Source organism: Tamandua tetradactyla, chromosome 4, assembly GCF_023851605.1.
Source record: "Tamandua tetradactyla isolate mTamTet1 chromosome 4, mTamTet1.pri, whole genome shotgun sequence".
In the NCBI taxonomy this organism is placed as follows: Eukaryota; Metazoa; Chordata; class Mammalia; order Pilosa; family Myrmecophagidae; genus Tamandua; species Tamandua tetradactyla.
Window position 1 is genome coordinate 115,057,865 of NC_135330.1, and position 18,259 is coordinate 115,076,123.

Consider the following 18,259-nt stretch of genomic DNA (forward strand, 5'->3'; position numbering starts at 1 on the left):
ATTTGCCTGGAATTACTTCTACCTTTTGGCTTTTGTGAATAATATTGCAATGAATATTAGTATATATGGTCAATTGACTTTGTTTTTTACTATTAACTATAATCCATTTTTATTTTTTGAGTAGTGTAAATATTGTTAGATATAACTGAAATTAAACAAAAGCTCATTGGGTTCCTCAATTTTTTTTAATGTTTATCTTTTAATTTTTACTCTAGGAATGTAAATACAACCTAAAATTTCCCCTTTTAACCATATTCACATATATATTCAGTGCTATTATACTCACAAGGTTGTGCTACTATCATTACCATCCATTTCCAAAGCTTTACAACCAATCCAAATAGAAGTCATGCACAAATTAAGCATTAACTTCCCATTCCCATTCCCATAGCCCAGACCCTGGTAACCTATATTCGAGATTCTAACTCTATGAGTATGTTTTTTCTAATTATTTTATAAAAGTTGTATCATACAATAGTGGTCCTTTTGTGTCTGGCTTATTTCACTTAACACAATGTCTTCAGCATTCATTCATGTTGTCATATGAACCATCCTTTTCATCCTTTTTTTGATGCAAAATAATATTCCATGGTATGCATATACCACTTTTTGTTTACTCATCAGTTGATGGACTCTTGGATTGCTTCCATCTTTTGGCAGTTGTGAATAACCAATACAAATGTCAGTGTGAAAATACCTATTCAAGTCCCTGCTTTCAATTCTACTATATACCTAGTAGAGCAATTGTCGGATTATATGGGAATTTTCTACTTAACTTTCTGAGGAATTGCCTAACCTTCTTCCATAGTGGCTGCCCCATTTTACATTCCCACTAGCAATGAATGAATGTTCCTATTTCTCTACCTGCTCTCCAACACTTATAATTTGTTTTTTTAATTGTAGCCATTCTAGTGGATATGAAATCTTATCTCATGGTTTTGATTTGATTTGCATTTCCCTAATAGCTGATCATGTTTAACATGTAGTCATGTACTTTCTAGCCATTTTTATATCATTTTTGAAGGAATTTCTGTCTATTCTAGTATTTTGCCCATTTTTAAATTGAGTTGTTTGTCTTTTTATTGCTGAGTTGTAGGATTTCTTTATATATTCTGAATATTAAACCTTGTTGGATATGTAGTTTCCCAATATTTTCTCCCACTGAATATGTTCTCTTTTCACTTTCTTGATAAAGTCTTTGAGGCAAAAAAGTTACTAAGTTTGGTGAGTCGGCCAGTTATCTATTTTTGTCATTGTTGCTTGTGCTTTGAGTGTAAAGTCTAAGAAACCAGTGTCTAACATGAGATCGTGAAGATCCTTTCTTACATTTCCTATTAAGAGTTTTATAGTCCTGGTTCTTATGTTTAGGTTTTTGATCCCTTTTGAATTAGTTTTTTCATATGGTGTCAGACAAGGGTTCTGGATATGGATATCCAGTTTTCCACTTGAAGGGATTGTTCTTTCCCATTTGAGTGGACTTGACAGCTTTGTCAAAAAGCACTTTGCCATAGGTATGAGGTTCTATTTCAGAACTTTGAATTTTATTTCATTGGTTTACGTATCTGTCCTTGTGCCAGTACCATGTTGTTTTGACCTCTAGCTTTGTAGCTATAAAGTCAGGAACTGTGAATCCTTCAACTTTGTTCTTTTTCAAAATGCTTTTGACTATTTTAAGCCCTTTACCCCCCCAAATAAATTTGATGATTAGCTTTTGCATTTCTACAAGTAAGCTGTTGGAATTTTGATGGTGGTTGCATTGAATATGAAAATAATTTGGGGTATAATGGACATCTTAACAATAACAATAATTAGTTTCCCAGTCTATGAGCATAGAATATTCTTCCATTTATTTATTTCTTCTTTGATTTATTTAAGTAAGTGTTGTAGATTTCCATGTATGAGTCTTTTACATTCTTGGTTAAATTTGGTTCTTTTAGTTGCGATTATAAATGGAATTTTTTTCTTCATTTCTCCCTCAGATTAATCTTTACTGGTGTATAGAAACACTATTGTTTTTACATATTGATCTTGTACCCGGCCACTTTGCTGAATTTGTTGTAGATTATCAGGACTTATTGTATGTAAGTTCATGTCAGTTGCAAATAGGGAAAGTTTTGCTTCTTCCTTTCCAATTTGGATATCTTTTATTTCTTTTTCTTGCCTAACTTTGGCTAGAACTTCCAGTACAATGTTGAACTGTTGAACAACAGTGGTGACCGTTGGCAGGTGTATCTTGGAGTAGGTATATTAGTGTTTATTCTGTTTGGAGTATCGCATGCTTCTTGGACACATATATTTATGACTTTCATAAGAGTTGGGAAATTTTGGGCCATTATTTCCTCAAATCTCTTTTTACCCCTTTTCTGTTTTCTTCTTGGACACTCATGATGCATGTGTTTGTGCTCGTCATGCTAGCACTCAAATCCCTTGGATGTTGCTCAATTTTTTTTATTCTTTGATTTTTCCGTTCTTCTGAATAAGATTTTGATTATCTTCTAGTTCACAGATTCTTTCTTCTACCTATTCAAATCTTCACACTGCTGTATGCTTTTATTGCATTTTTAATCTCTTCTTTTGTGCCTTTCATCCCCATAATTTTTGTTATGTTTCTTTTTAAACTTTAAAATTCTTCTTTATGCTCACACATTGTCTTCTTAATATCCTTTATGTCTTTGTGCGTATTTTCCTTCATCTCCTTAATTACTTTAGGAAAGTTCTTTGAACTTTTTTGATTAGTTGTTCCAAATTCTGTGTCTCCTTTGAAGTTTTAATTTGCTCCCTTCACCAGATCATATCTTCCTGATTCTTAGTATGGCTTGAAATTTTTTGCTAATGTCTGGCCATCTGATTATTTTGGTGTGTTAACTTTATGGGTTGATTTTTCCCTCTAGTCTAGGGTTTTATTATTGATTGGGTTTGTATCAAGGCTCTTCTTTGATGCTTGTTCTAATTTAGTCTGAACCTTTACAGTAGCTCCTGTTTAACTGTTAAGATTTTCTCAGCTCTTCTTCATCTTATTCTTGTCCTGTATATGTGGCACAATTTTGAAGATTACATTTTTTTGTGTGCAATTGTTTCACCTCCAAGAGAAAACTTCTTTTCCTCTTCTCTTCTCCTAGAATTTTGGTCTGTTCTGTTTGTTTTTGAGAAGACTTCTCTTCGCAGCTTCTGTGATTCATTCAAATTATTAGCCTCACCCCCTTTTCCTTATACTTTTCAGTTCTGGGACCCAACCTGTCTTACAGTAATTCTGTTCTCCCATCCTCCGTTTTTTTCTCTGTGAGGCTCTTATGCCTCTAGTGTCTTTCCCATTAGGCTGTCTTTTCCTGGGGACCTTGATGGGGTCAGTCCAGAAAGGTGGGTCAATCCAGAGTCCATTTTGCATTTAGGTTTTCCAGGAAATAGAGATTGGATTGAGCGTGTATACCTCTTACCCACAATTCTGCCAAGGTCTTTTTTTTCTCTGGGGGCAGTTTTCTCTGTGGCACTTCTCTGCTGCTTGTGTTCTGCCCTTTTTCTCTGCAGACTTGGGTCTGTGCCTGGATATGGGTGGGGTTCCAACTTGCTGCTGTGAGTGGCTCTGTCATGTGCATGTGCAGCAGAAGGGCCCCAGTCTGTGCTGCCTCTCTGCAACTCCCAAACTGCATGGGGATGAGTGACAGGAGCGGTGTGGACTGGTGGGTCCAGGTCAGAAAACTTCCTGGTTTTGGAGAGGGTTTTTTTTTTGCCTCAATTCAGGGTTTGTGGATTTCTTCTCCAGTCTCTGTCATACTCCAGAGTTCAAAGTGGGATTTGGAACTTGTCCTTTTATTAGTTGATCATGAGGGGAGAATTTTCCAGGGGATGTCTTATGGTGCTATGTTGACATCATCCCTTCAAAGGTGGCTTTTTAAAAAATATACTGAAAAGATCAGTTAAACCAAGGAATCATGAAAAAGTCTAACATAAACCATTTTCACTTTCCTCCATAGAGACAAAATACATTTTGAGGTCCAAAATTTCCCCACTGAGGAAATTCCAAGTCATTCTTACACCACCATGTAAATCTATTTCTTCTTTTTTATGAGAAAACACAGAATTTTAAAACATTGTGAACAATTGTTACTGTGTTATTTTCGTTAAAGTTAATAAGACAAGTAACACATGCAAATGTCCTTAAAAATTCCTTTTGGTTTAGAAATCATGCTTACTCTGAAACTCAGAGGCACCAACCTCTCCAGAACATCAACTAGTTCCTCTTCCCTATCCCATAGTATCGACAGCCCTTCCAACATGAAAAAGTTAGAAAGGGCATAGACCAAATACCCCTAAAGATGTGGGAGAAAGATCAAAGAAGAAGGTGGAGTTATAACAGAGAAGAAAGAATTTAACAAATGAGTATGAATGCTGAGTCATTATGATGATATCTTTTTTAGTCTCCAGCAGCTAGAAGTAAAAACCTGAAATTGTGGAATTGTAATCCCTACCAAACTCTGAAATCTGCTCTACAGCTAATTATTGTGGTGTACTTTGAAATTTATTGTTTTTTTGGATATGCTATTTTTCACAATAAAAAACAAACAAGCAAAAAAAGAAAGAAATCACTTATTAGAGTATAGAAAAAAACCTTACTTGTTATTGTCCAGAGTGAGACAAGGAGGTTGTAACTGGATTTCTGTCCCACTGGTAGGAATCTTTTTGAAACGGTCTCCTGGCCATCCCTCAGCTTAATTGTGAGCTGTGGATCAATTCCTCTTATGTCTATACCCCCAAACAAAATATTTGGTGGCCCAGTATTCAGAGAAATCCTACTATTAGTAGAAAACCAGAAGCAATATGAGTAAGGTATGAATGTTACTTATATCATCTTGGATATGGAGTTTATGTTTCTCTGGTTTTTGTTCTCCATGTCTTCAAACTTTATACTCTCTGGCAAAGACAGGAGTAATCCTAGTTTCAGAAGATTCTTAAAAATGCTGGCACATAATTAATTTTTAATGATTTAATTAGTTATTTTTGAATCATTCTGATGATTTTATGACTTCTCTTGAAAGCATATGGTTGAAAAAGATTTAATCTTTTTTTACTTGGCGTATGTAATATTGATTCTTGCTCATTTGTGCAATAAGTGTCTTATTCCCATTTTGCCCCTTTCGTTTGTTGGAATGGAAGCATCCCGATTATTACATCGTGCTTATTACAAATACAAATATAAGATCACCTTCATTCCAGGAACCCCTTTTTATCTTATCTTCTTTTCTTAGGTTAATTATAGCATCCCCAATATCAGCTTTGGGCATTGAACTCCACTCTCACTTAGGAAAGAATCCAGTTTCACACTTATGTGAAAGTTATCCACATTATTTTTCTTTCCCTCTTTTCTAGTGAAATGTCCAACCTAAAGGGGATATGATGGAATTATAAACTTAGCTATACTCTGCTGCCTGGCAGGTCCACACATCAGCTTTTTTCTTTCAGAATGAAAAATCGTGTTATGTGATGTGTACATGTATGTAGTTGTCTCCCTTTGACTCTTTTGAACCCAAAACTTTTGAAAATCCCAGTGGAGGTTTATAACCTTGCTTAATTTTGCTAATCTACTTGGAGGGAGGTGCAAGATAGTGAGTTTCTGAAATCTGGAATCATGGCATTTTTTTTTATTTTTAATTTTTTTATTAGAGAAGTTGAATATTTACCAAAAAATCATACAGAAATACACAGAGTTCCCATATATCTCTTTCATGCACAGTTTTCCCCATTATTAACTCTTTCCATTAGTGTGGTACCACTGCTATAATTGATGAAATAATATTATAATTATGCTATTAACTATAGTCCATAGTTCACTGTGTTTATAGTCCTATGGTTTTTAGAATTTTATTCTACTAACATATATACAACCTAAAATTTCCCCTTTTAACCACATTCAAATATGTAATTCAGTGGAGTTAATTATATTCATAATATTGTTCTACTATCACTATCATTCATTACCAAAACTCTTCCATCACCTCAAACAGAAACTGTATCAATTAAGCATTAATTCTACTCTGGCCCCTGATAACCTAATTCTACTTTCTGACTCTATGCATTTGCTTATTATTTCATATCAGTGAGAGCATGCAATATTTATCCTTTTGTATCTAGCCTATTTCACTCAACACAATGTCTTCAAGGACCATCCATGTTGTTACCTATATTAGAACTTCATTCTTTTTTATGGCTAAATAATATTCTATTGTGTGTGTGTGTGTGTGTGTGTGTGTGTGTGTGTGTGTATCTGTGTATACACACACATACATGTATGCATACATACACCACATTTTGCTTATTCATCTGTTGGTGGACACTTGGGTTGCTACCATCTTTTGGAAACTGAATAAAACGGCTGTGAACATCAGTGTAGAATATCTGTTGAAGTCCCTGCTTTCAATTCTTTTGACTATATAAATAAAAGTGGGATTGCCAGGTCATATGATAATTCTATACTTAACTTTCTGGGAAACCACCAAATTGTTTTTCATAATGGCTGCACCATTTCATATTCCCACCAACAATGAATGAGTTCCTATTTCTCCACATTCCCTTTTTTAAAATAAAAGTCATTTTAGTGTGTTTGAAATGTTATCTCATTGTGGATTTGAGTGCATTTCTCTAATGACAATGATGTTGAGCATTGTTTCATGTGCTTATTGGCCGATTTGCATATCTTTTTGGGAGAAATGTCTGTTCAAGTCTTTTGCCCAGTTTTTTAATTGGACGCTCTGTCTTTTTGTTGTTGCGTTATAGGATTTCTTTTTATATTCTGAATATTAACCCTTATTGGATATGTGGTTTGCAGATATTTTCTCCCATTTTATAGGTTGTCTTTTTACTTTCATGGTGACATCCTTTGGTCAACATGGAAAACACAAAGGTTTCATTTTGGTGAAGCCCTATTTGTCTATTTTTTCATTTGTTTCTCATGCTTTTCAGTGTAAAGTCTAAGAAACCATTGCTTAACACAGGTCCTGAAGAGCTTCCCTGTTTTCTTCTAGAAGTTTTATACTTGGGTTCTTATATTTAGATCTTTGATCCTTCTTGATGGATTTTTTGTATATGATGTGAAGTTTGGGTCCACCTTCATTCTTTTGCATATGGATCTCCAGTTTTCCTAGAACCTGTTGTTGAAAAAAAAATTCTTTGCCCATTGAGTGGAGTTGGCACTTTTGGTCATCAATCAGTTGGCCATAGATGGGACGGTTTATTTCTGAAACCTCAATTCAATTCCATTAGTCTCTATGTTTGTTCTTGTGCCAATACCATGCTTTACAGTAGCTTTGTATGTTTTTTTTTTTTTTTTTGCCGGGGGGTGTGTGGCCTTAAATATTTTTTCTTTAATTTTCTTTAATTCTACTCAAGAGAAAAATCAAAGACCTGACATTTTTAAGATCCACAAATCTTTTATTTATTTTTTAACATCTCTTATGCCATGAATTCATAAGGAATAGGCTCCAGTAGCTCAGGATCCTTTCCATTGATCTCACAAATGGGACTTGTGGGGAGCAGGCTGGGACTTCAACTGAACCCAGATACTTTTCACTTTAGCTTCCTTTTATTCTCATCATTTTTATTCATAGGCTTCAGGAAGCTATCTCAGCTCTTGGCGTGCTTAGTAGGCTTAATAGAAACATTAATTCTCTTGGCAAGAATCTTGCCCTTCACTTGTTTAATTTCAGTGATAATTATAGTATGCAGGATAACACTGTAGACTCTTCCAGTTTTGCCATGGTAACATTTGTGGGGTATTCCTTTTTGAACAGTACCCATTCCCTTGATGTCTATGACATCACCTTTCTTGTAGATTCACATGTATGTGGCCAAAGGAACAACTCCATATTTTCTAAAAGGCATGGAAAACATACAGCAGGTGCCTCTTCTCTTTCTCTTTATGTTTTTCACTTTGGCAAATTACTGCAAGATGGTGGTTCCAGCTGAAAAGTGTAAGATGTTTTAAAATCAAGAAATGTGAGTCCTCCAACTTCAGTCTTCTTTTTCTGAAGTCAAGATGCTTTTGACTATTTGGAGCTCCTTACCCTTCCATATAAATTTGATGATTGGCTTTTTCATTTCAGCAAAGAAGACCGTAGGAATTATGATTTGGATGGTGCTGAATCTGTAAATTGTTTTGGGTAGAGTTAATATTATAATGATATTTAATCTTCCATTTCATGAATGTAGAATATCCTCCCATTTATTTATGACTTCCTAGATAACCTTTAGCAATGTTTTGTAGTTTTCACTTAAATCTTTTCATCCTTGGTTAAATTTATTCCTAGATTCTTTTAATTGCTATTTTAAATAGATTTTCTTGATTTCCTTTTCAGATTGTTCATTATTAGTGTAGAAAACACTACTGATTTTTGCCTGTTGATTTAGTAACCTGCCACTTTGTGGAATTCATTTGTTAGCTCTAGGAACTGGGTGTGGATTTTTGGGGGTTGTCTAGGTATAGGTTCATGACATCTTCAGATAGGGAAAGTTTTACTTCTTCATTTCCAATTTGGAAGCCTTTCATTTCTTTTTGTGGCTTAATTGCTCTGGCTAGAACTTCCCTAGAACTTCCAGTACAATGTGAAATAACAGTAGTGACAGTGGGTATCCTTGTCTTGCTCCTGATCTTGGATGGTATGATGTTATCTCTGGGTTTTTTATATATGTCCTTAATCGTGTTGAGGAAGTTTCCTTCTATTCCTGGTTTTCTCATTGCTTTTATCACTAAGATATGCTGGGTTTTTCCAGATGACTTTTCTGTGTGAATTGTGATGATCATGTGTTTTTTTTTCTCTTCATTCTGTTACTATGGTAATTATTAATGTTAGTTTATTTTCTTATATTGAACCTGACTTGCAAGCCTCTACTATATCCCACTTGATCATGGTGTTTAATTCTTTTAATGTGCTGTTGGATTTGGTTTCTTAGTATTTAGTTGAGATTTTTTGCATCTATATTGATTGGGGATATCGGTCTCTAATTTTTTTTTCTTGTGGTATCTTTATCTGGCTTTGGTATTAGGATGATGTTGGTCTCATAGAATGAGTTAGGAAGTGTCCCCTCTAGTTCAATTTTTTGGAAAAGTTAATTCTTCTTTGAGTGTTTGGTAAAATTCACCAGTGAAGCCCTCTGACGCTGGACTTTTCTTTGTTGAGTAGTTTTTGCATATAGATTCAATGTCTTTACTTGTTTTTGGTCTGCTGAGATCTTCTATTTCTTTTTGAGTCTATATAGGGTCATTTAGTTCATGCCCCCACAATGCTTTGCATAATAAAATATGTATCATATATATGGTTTGAATGAAAGAGTAATTGATACTGCCTAGTCTATAGTCTATTTTCATTCACTTATGCAATTCTAATGCATTATCGATAGATGGCAGTAGTTATTTTTCATTTTTATCTTTTCTACAAATAGATCTGGAAAAAGCTAAAACCTTCCTGATTTTACCGTGGATATTCTTTCATGAATAGTTGGTGTAAATAAATATCATCCAAAAGTCTGTGAGTTTATGTTTCCTCAGAAATATAAATCAAGAAATGCCAGTAACTTTATTTTTTATTATATAAATCTTTGTTCTTTAGATTACTTCAGCCCATGTTGTAGATAATGCAAAAATGAATAAGATACTATATTTTCTTTTCTGGAGCTTATAGTTTAACAGGGGAAAGATAAGTATAAAATAATGAAAATTATAAGAATGAAGATTTATTATATGGCAGGAAATTTGCTAAGAGTTTTACATATCCTATTTTAGTTAATCCTTACAATAGCCCTAATGAGGAAGGTTACTATTATTCTCATTTTACAAATAAGGAATCTGAGGCCCAGGTAGGAAAGAATTTAACTAGTAAGCTAGTGAATGCCCCAGTCTGGATTCGAAACTACGTCAGTCTCTAGGATCTATACTATTTCCCACCATGGAATAATAGAGATATAGAAACAATTGTACTAAGTGTGAGAGATCACAGCTGATAAAAAGATCAAGAAAGACTTGTTAAAGGAGATTCCATCAAATAAGGATCTGAAAGATTGGCTATGCTATTGATGTGATCAGAACTGTGCTGTAGGATCATTATTCTGTCAGTAGGACAGGGTGAATTTAAGTGGAGGTAGACCTCAGTTAGGTATCTGTTGTGTGTCAGACACTATTCTATGTCTCTGACCTCATTAAGCTTACATTAGCAGAAGGAGATAGAAAAGAAATAAATGTGTAGGATGTGAGTACTGATGAAATCAGTAATATTGCAGGGTAAGGAGATGGAAGATGAAAGAGAGAGGTCATGTTTTAGAGAGGGTTATAAGGTAAAATTTCTCTGCTAAGTCAGCATTTATAAGTGGTAAGAAGTGTTTGGATTCTAAAATAATTTAAAAGCAGAACAAATGGGTTTTCCCAAAAGAATTGCTTGTAGCCTGTAGGCAAAAGAGTAGAGTCAAATTCTGTTTCTTTGGTGTAGAACAATTGAAAAGCAGCTCTAGGCCACATACCTGGGGGGTGTCTTTAAGGAAATTCCAAAAGGCCTATAGACATCAACAATGACCTCTCTTTTATGACTATGCTGGTTAAGGCTGTTTAAACTTCCTTGGGCTCTACACCCTGTAGAGACTGCCCTGCTAAGGTTTTTCGCCAGAATAACAAGAAAAAATGATCTTGTGATTTATTGAGATGCAAGACTATGAAGGAGAATGTTTAGTGGTGGTGATGGAGAGGATGCAGGAATCAAGAATTCAGTTTGGAACATGTTAAGTTGAAAAGCCTATTAGAAACCCCAAGTGGACATGTCAGGTAGGCAATTCAGTATGTGTCTGGAGTTCAATAGGGATATCTAGAATAGAGATATAAATTAAGAACTTGTTAAACTATAGTGGATTTTAAAGCCATAGAAATAAATGACATCACTTGGGGAGTTTGCTTAGATAAAAGAAGAGGCCTGGGGCCTGAGCCCTAGAACACTCTAACATTTAGAAGTGAGAAAGATGAGGAGGAACTGGCAAAAATCAAACCAAACCAAGAAGTGTGGTATTTTGAGAAGGGCATGATCAAATGTGTCAAAGGATGTTTGCAGATAAAGTAAGAATGAAATTGAAATTGTCTATTGAACATGGCAACACGGAGGTCATAGGTGCTTTGATAAGAGCTATAAGGTGGAATGGTGAAAGCTTGATTTTAATGGGTTCATGAAGAGTGAGAGGAGAGGAAGAGGATAGAGGACCACCGACTATAAAGGGGAGTAAGGAAATGTGTTGTTATCTGAAGGGGATCATAATGTCAAGAGAGGGTTATTGATTTTATGATGGGATGTTTAGAATAATATGCTTTTACCAAGTAAAGGGAAAATATGTTGAGGGATCACTGAAAGGAGTAAGGTCAGACAGCTGTGAAAAAAAGGAGTAGGGCAGACAGCTGTAAAAAGTAAAGGAATAGCCTTAGGAACAAGGAGAGTTTAAACACTGCCAGAAAAGGATAGATTAATGTATAGGTACATATGCAGAAAGAGTGGTAGATTTACCATCCCCTCTGTTTTTTCCCCTACTTTCTTAGTTAAATGAGAGGCCAGATTATCAACTAAAAGCGGAAAAGTGAAGAGAAGTAGGAGGTTTGAAGACAGAGGAGGAGGGAAATAGTTATTTTAGAAACATGAGGAATCCTCAAGGCCTGCTGTCAAGGACCTCTTGACAAGAATTGTCTTGAATATAAAGTGAGACCACAGCATAAGTTGCATGTCTTTCTTCAGACCTATTCAGCCACTCAGGTGTAAACAAAGCAACGGGTTGGGATTTTTCCAGGGCAGTAGGATAGGATGAGAGCTGTAAGGGTGGTGAGGGTGAAGGCAAGGAATCTAAGTCAGGTAAGAAGGGCAGTGAATGCACGAGGAAGAGAGGGATGATGAAAATGTCGATAAGCCAATGGTTGGAAGTTTTTGTGTAGTTGAAGAACTCCGAGTCAAGATACTAGGAGAAATGAGATGTAAAGAGATGGAAATATGAATCTGGTAATATGGATGAGACACAGTTATAATCTTGAGAGTGGGTGGCCTGGAAGGATGGATGAGGAGACATCAAGGAATTGAGAGGTAAGAGTGTTAGAAGTACTGTCTGTATGGATGTTGGAATCCCAATAGTAGAGTCACATGCAAAATCGAGGAAGAGGAGGAGAGATTAGGAGGTCAGTAGATAACAGCAAGGAACGGTAAAATGTAAAAATTATAGTCTGATGGAATGAACTTCAAAGAAATGAGGAGGGTGGGGAGAGAAGGAAAAGATAACCTGCTGGCAGTGGTTATAGGGAAGAGGAAAATCAGATCCATCTCCAGACCTAGTGATTTGAGTGTAGTGGAGTGAGAAGCAGTATGTTTGGATTTCAGTTAGAAAAAAACGATGAAGGAAAAGTTCATTGAAGAGGTTGAAGATAGAGACAGCTTTGTTGAGGACAAAAATGAAGATTTTGCTCATGAGTTCCAGAAGTCACAATGGAAGGATGTAAAGGATCATGGAGTGGGTAATATAGCATCAAATTTGGGATTTTACTAAGCTGAAGAAGGTTGAGACTCTGATGAGGAAGTACCTGGGAATCTTAGGCTTCTCCTGGACTGAAGTTAAGGGGAATGTAGGACATACTTGGAATAGTGTCCACAGCCTCTAAGGCAGATTATGGAAATAGCCCTGTGATTTTGGGGGAAAGAGGAGGAGGGGATTTACCAGGAGTATGAAGAATTCACTGGGTCTCCTCTGAAGAAGAGTTCAGTCTTGCAACCTGTGATGTTGAAGCTGCCAGAGGCCTGTGAGGAACTGAGGCAGTTCTGTCAATGGCCTTTACCAAAATAGTTCCCTTTAGAGATAATGTAGGAATAGAAAGGGGGGTGTGTGTCAAAGTGATATTTTAGCAATATAGGAATACAAAAATAGTTGAATTCTGCGCTTGTGTATAAAGGTTCTTCCCTAAAAACATAATCTTGTGGCATAGCTGTGGAGCCATACTGCCTGAACACAAATCAAATCTCTGATACTTAATAACTGTCTGATGTTAGATAAATTTATTTTCTCTGTGCCTTGCTTTATTTCTCTGTAAAATGGGAATTATAATAATAGTATCTACCTTTAAGGGTTAAATGAGTTCATATCTCTAAAGCTCTTAGAATATCACTTGGCACAGAATAAACACTATATAAATATTTGTTGTTATTTTTCTAAATCTAAGGCTTTTAAAACTGTGGCACAAAGTAAGCAGTATGTAAGTGTTTGCTATTGTAATCAAGTGAAAAGACAAACAGAGCAAAAAGAGTGCATGCATGTTCAAGGAAGCAGGTAGAATTTAAGAGTGAAACCTGTGACCATGAAACCTATACAAAAGGCCTAGAGAGAAAATCAGATCTGGATTCTTCACAGTACCTGAAAGCATCTGGACTAATCTGAAGCCACTTTGTATGTTAAGCACAAAGGACTGAGTGCAATGGCCTGAACAGAGTTCAATATCAGGGAAGGCTTCCTGAAGGAAATAAATATGAGGTGAAGTTTGAAGGCAGGAAGGAACACGAAAGAGACAGGAAGGAATCATAAATTCCCAAGGGTGATTGTGACAACCTTTAAATTGACTGGGTAAAGCACTCAGGATTTCTTTAGTTTGTCAGGATATTTCTAGATAGATTTGAGGTCTCTGATTTAGGAAGCAATTTAGTTTTGTTTTTCTTTCCTTTCGCTTATATATATATATATCAGGTTTCAATCCTGTAAAATTTTGCTTTTGGAAAACAAGTGTGGCTAAAGCACAGATACCTTGTATTTAACCAATCTTTAGGAAAGATACTGAGTGATTTTTCAGACTTCCTTGTGGTACCCTGTTGTTGTGATAATATTTTACTTCTTTTGACATACAAAATTTATCATGACTTTAGTATGATTTGGAAAGATTCATCAGTTCTATAAAAATCAACTATGATTTTTAAAAGGGGAGCTATCTATATAGAAAAAAATCCATATGTACAAATGTTAAATAGGAGATGACCATTTCTAATTTCAGAATAAGCGCCATTGAATACTTTTACTAATCTTGTAAACTTTTACTGTTTTCCTCTGTATGGGAATGAACAGGCAGATTCAAATACCCTTTTTCTTAAAGCTGAGAATGCCACTAACTCTGCCAACTCACTACTTATTTGCTTTGTTGATAGAGGAAGGGACTCTTTATCTTTGAGAGGAAAAACATATCTACTGGTTTATCTTATCAATTACTCCTGGATACAGAAGAGACCACAATCAGATTTTAAATGTGCTTAGGTCTTACACTGGCCAGAATGGCACTGGACAGAAGTGCTGTATTTCCTACATCCTATACTAATGGCAGGAGCTGCTAAGCCATTTTGGCACCATTTCTCAAATTTTGGCTGTATTCTCAGAATGTTATAATAGGACTAGAAGCACCTGCTAACTATGAGGTACTGTGCTACACGTGTTACATATATTGCTTTAATTATTAATATAGCTCTAGGAGGTTTTACAAGTGAGGACACTGGGGATCAAAGAATTTAAGAACTTACTCAGGGTAATACCAGTTGAAAAGCAGTACAGCCTAGATCATATACAGTTCTACTGTCCTCCAAAAAGCTCACACTTAAACATTCTATTTTAATTCTTGGCACTAATGACAAAATGTCATTGCCATTCCTGTGAGGTATGAGATAATTAAGTTCACTTTCAGGATCACCAGTACATGACAGCAAGAAACAAAGAAAAGTGAGATATTGTCAATATAGATTACTTTGAAGAAGTAAAGAGGGTGAACCAAAAAGGGGAGAAAGCAGATTATAGACCCAGAAAAATGTCAGGCAACAAAGAAAAGAAGAGTCTAGGATATCCTAAAGAAAGTAATGAGGCAATCTTATGAAATAAAAAATTAAAAGATCAGTAATAACACAAAAGTTGTATGATAGGATAATTGCGTTAAAATTGATAGCAAATTAGAATAGAAGGAAGCTGTAAAATTTGGCCAAGAATAAAAAGGCATAACAACCTAAAAATTACAGGCCTATAATGAAAATTCATCATCTGTAATTGCTATGTAGTTGTTACAGTAGCACTATAATTATAGTATATGTGCAAGTGGTCTGGAAAAACAATTAGGACAATCAAAATATTTATACTGTTCCATAATGGAACAGGTATAACATTGTTTTGCAACTTTGAATTGTCTGTTATTATTTCCTTAAGTTTGATTTGTTTAGAGTCAGAAAAGGAAGGTTAGCGATCCTAAATTTAGTTAATTTATGAGAAAAAACATCAGATTTTTTAGTTATTATATATAGAAGCATAGCTTTCTTAGATTATCTGCATTTTAATTTTTATTATGTACTTTATTCTTTTGTCTAGCTATGGCTCAACAAGGCTCGTGTTCATTAACCGATGCTGTAGAGCAAGTTGCAAAGCAACAACAATCACAAACATCAGAGATAGAAAAAAACAAAAAAGTACTGTTCCATTTGCAGGTAACTTATTTCATATAGTCTTCAATGTTTCTTCAAATCTATATTAAATTAGTGCCAGGGAAAGTACTAAGGATACTTATTTTAAATTTCTATTTTCCTATTTACTATCAAATATTTTGTTATCCCTAAGTAAAATCTGTATGAATGTTCCAGTTTCATGGAACATTTCATATTCCCATGTACAACAATTCAACCATGTCATTGTAATAGTAGTATAAGCATATGAAACTCCAGGTATCACATAGAATTATTTAAAGTTCACTTCTATTTGGGTAGTTTTTTTCCCCCTAAAATGCTGAATTGAAGGAAAGTTAAGTTTTTATGCCAGTGTTTTTAAAGCTATGGCTTGTGAGTTAGTTGTTGTTAGTGGGCATTTCAAGTAGCCTTCCTCTGTGTTTCTTACCTTTCATAATATATTCCTAATTCCAATAATGGAATCTGAAGCCATATTTGGTCTTTGTATGCAGCATTATTAGATTTAACTATTCTCTGACTATGGCTGAAGAAACCAAAATGAAAACATTAACTTTATTATGTGCTTCATGAAAGTTGTTATGAAATATATTATAGTAATTAAAATCTCTGGAGCTGAACTGCCTAGTTTCAAAGACAAATTTTGCTACTTTTAGTTCATGATTTAATTTCTCTGTGCCACTGTTTCCTCATTTATAAAATGGAGATAATAATAGGAGCTGCCTGTAAGATTTGTAACAGAATTAGTTCTTTTTTTTTTTTTGTATGCTGTTTGGTGGGGGTCACATTTCATTACTTTTCTATGTGACTATCCCATTTATTGCAGCACCATTTGTTGAAATTTTTTTTTGGAAGTGCATGGGCTGGGAATCAAACCCAGGTCTCCCGCGTGGCAGGTGAGAATTCTACCACTGAATAGTTCATTCTTATAAGTGTATGTAAGGCACCCCTACTGAGCCCTGGTAGACAGCATAGGGCTTGACTTTGACATTGGTTTAGGTGCCAATGCATCAACAGACATATGCTGACACTAATACTACCATAGACTTTTAAATATTTGCATCACCCTGGTCACTTCCATAAAAGAATACATTTATGCAATAGAACATAATATAAAAATAATAATGTCTTAGATTTCTATAGAGAAATTTTCTGTGAAACTTCTCAATCTTTAAAGAGTTTCACAGACTTTATTACACTTATACTGAAGACCTACTTTCTACTTCAGCATTTTGCTAAACATTGTCCTTATGTTACATTGCTTACTGTCTGTTGGGGAGGGAGACAAAGAAGTAAAGAAGTAATTATATACAGAGTAGTAGTGTTAATGAATGAAACATGGATACAACACAGATTTATCACTGGAAAAAGAGTGATCACAAAGGAAATAATGTTTCAGTGGAGTTTTAAAGGTTAGCTGGAGTTCACTTGAATAATAGGGTGTCTAGAGGTCTCTAGAGGTAGAGGAGGGAAATAGTCCAGACAAAAAGAACTTGAGGCAATTCCCAGAGGACTGACAAATAATTGGGACATTCATAAATCAGAAGTATTTGTTGATGGTATAACTTAGGGTATATGTTGAGAAGAGGTGGGAAGTATATACCATGGTAAAAAACCTGGATTTTATGGTAAAGGGGATGAGAAGTTTTTGATGGGTGCTAAGCAGGTGAGTAAATGATTGCATTTATGTTTTAGAAAAAAAATCTAGATGCATAAAAAGCACATAACAGGGTGCATGGGTGTATGGGTGTTTCAGTGGTAGAATTCTCACCTTCCATGTGGGAGACTCAGGTTCGATTCCCAGATCATACACCCCCCCCCCCCAAAAAAGCAGATGATAAAATCCAACCCCCATTGATACAAACTCTTGGCAAGTTTAAAATAGAAGGGAACTTCCTCAGTATAAAATATGGCATCTAAAAAAATTATACAGCCAACCTCATACCTGATGGTGAAGGACTGAACAGTTTCTCCACTAAGATCAGAAACAAAGCAAGAAAGTCTGTCTGGGATTAGTGGGATGGAAAGTATGAATTACAAAGCAATAGGAGGAAACTTTTATGGGCAATGAACATTTTTATTATTTTAATTGTGATAGTTTCATGACCATATAAGTATGTTAAAACTCCTCAAATTGGAAAGTTAAAGTTTGTGCAGTTTATTTATATCAATATACCTCAAAAAATCTACTTAAAAAGGGAAAAGGGAGAAAGAAGGAGAAGGCAGAGGAGAAAGAATTCTAGTGAAAGGGAAATAGACTGAAGGGGAAAGAGACTAAAACCAGGGAAAAAAGTTAGTCTGTTGTATCAATCCAGGAAAGGGAAGACATGATGACTGTTCCAGTTTGCAAGCTGCTGGGATGTGATATACCAGAAGTGAATTGCTTTTAAAAAGGGAATTTGATAAGTTGTTTACAGTTCAAAGCCTATGAAAATGTCCAAATTAAGGTACCTAAAGGAGGTTACCTCACTCAAGAAAGGCTCATGAGTCTGGAACAGCTCTGTCAGATGGGAAGTTCATGCAGCTGGCACTTCTGGTCCCGTACTCCTGGACTCTGTTGCTTTCGGCTTCTGTTCCTATGAGGGTTCCTCTCTTTGCTCTTCTGGGGCTGGCTTTCATCTCTTGGCTCCCCTTGGCTTGCTCCAGGTTTTAGCTTGCTTAACATCTCATGTCAATGTCTGCTGAGCTTTAAGCATCTCCAGATAGCCTTGTCTGTCTTCTCCAAGTGTCAGCATCTGTGTTACCTCTGTTCTGAAGTTTCTCTTGACTCTCTCTGTAGGCTCTGAAGCTTCTGT

General features: G+C 35.4%; 1 protein-coding gene across 20 annotated transcripts in view; it reads left to right on the forward strand.

Moving 5' to 3' along the window:
- CCDC122 (coiled-coil domain containing 122) overlaps positions 1-18,259 on the forward strand; it is a 96,950-nt gene that overhangs the window by 3,065 nt on the left and 75,626 nt on the right. For 3 of the 20 annotated variants that reach the window (XM_077158330.1, XM_077158323.1, XM_077158324.1), the window contains exons 1-2: positions 7,455-7,888; positions 15,376-15,491. The exons of 1 other annotated variant lie outside the window; for it this stretch is intronic. In XM_077158330.1, the coding sequence (XP_077014445.1) occupies positions 7,711-7,888; positions 15,376-15,491 (294 nt within the window). In that variant the 5' untranslated portion in view covers positions 7,455-7,710. Of the gene's footprint in view, positions 1-7,444; positions 7,987-15,375; positions 15,492-18,259 lie in introns of those variants that run through there. 16 more of the 20 variants (XM_077158314.1, XM_077158329.1, XM_077158328.1 and 13 more) reach the window with 11 other exon arrangements.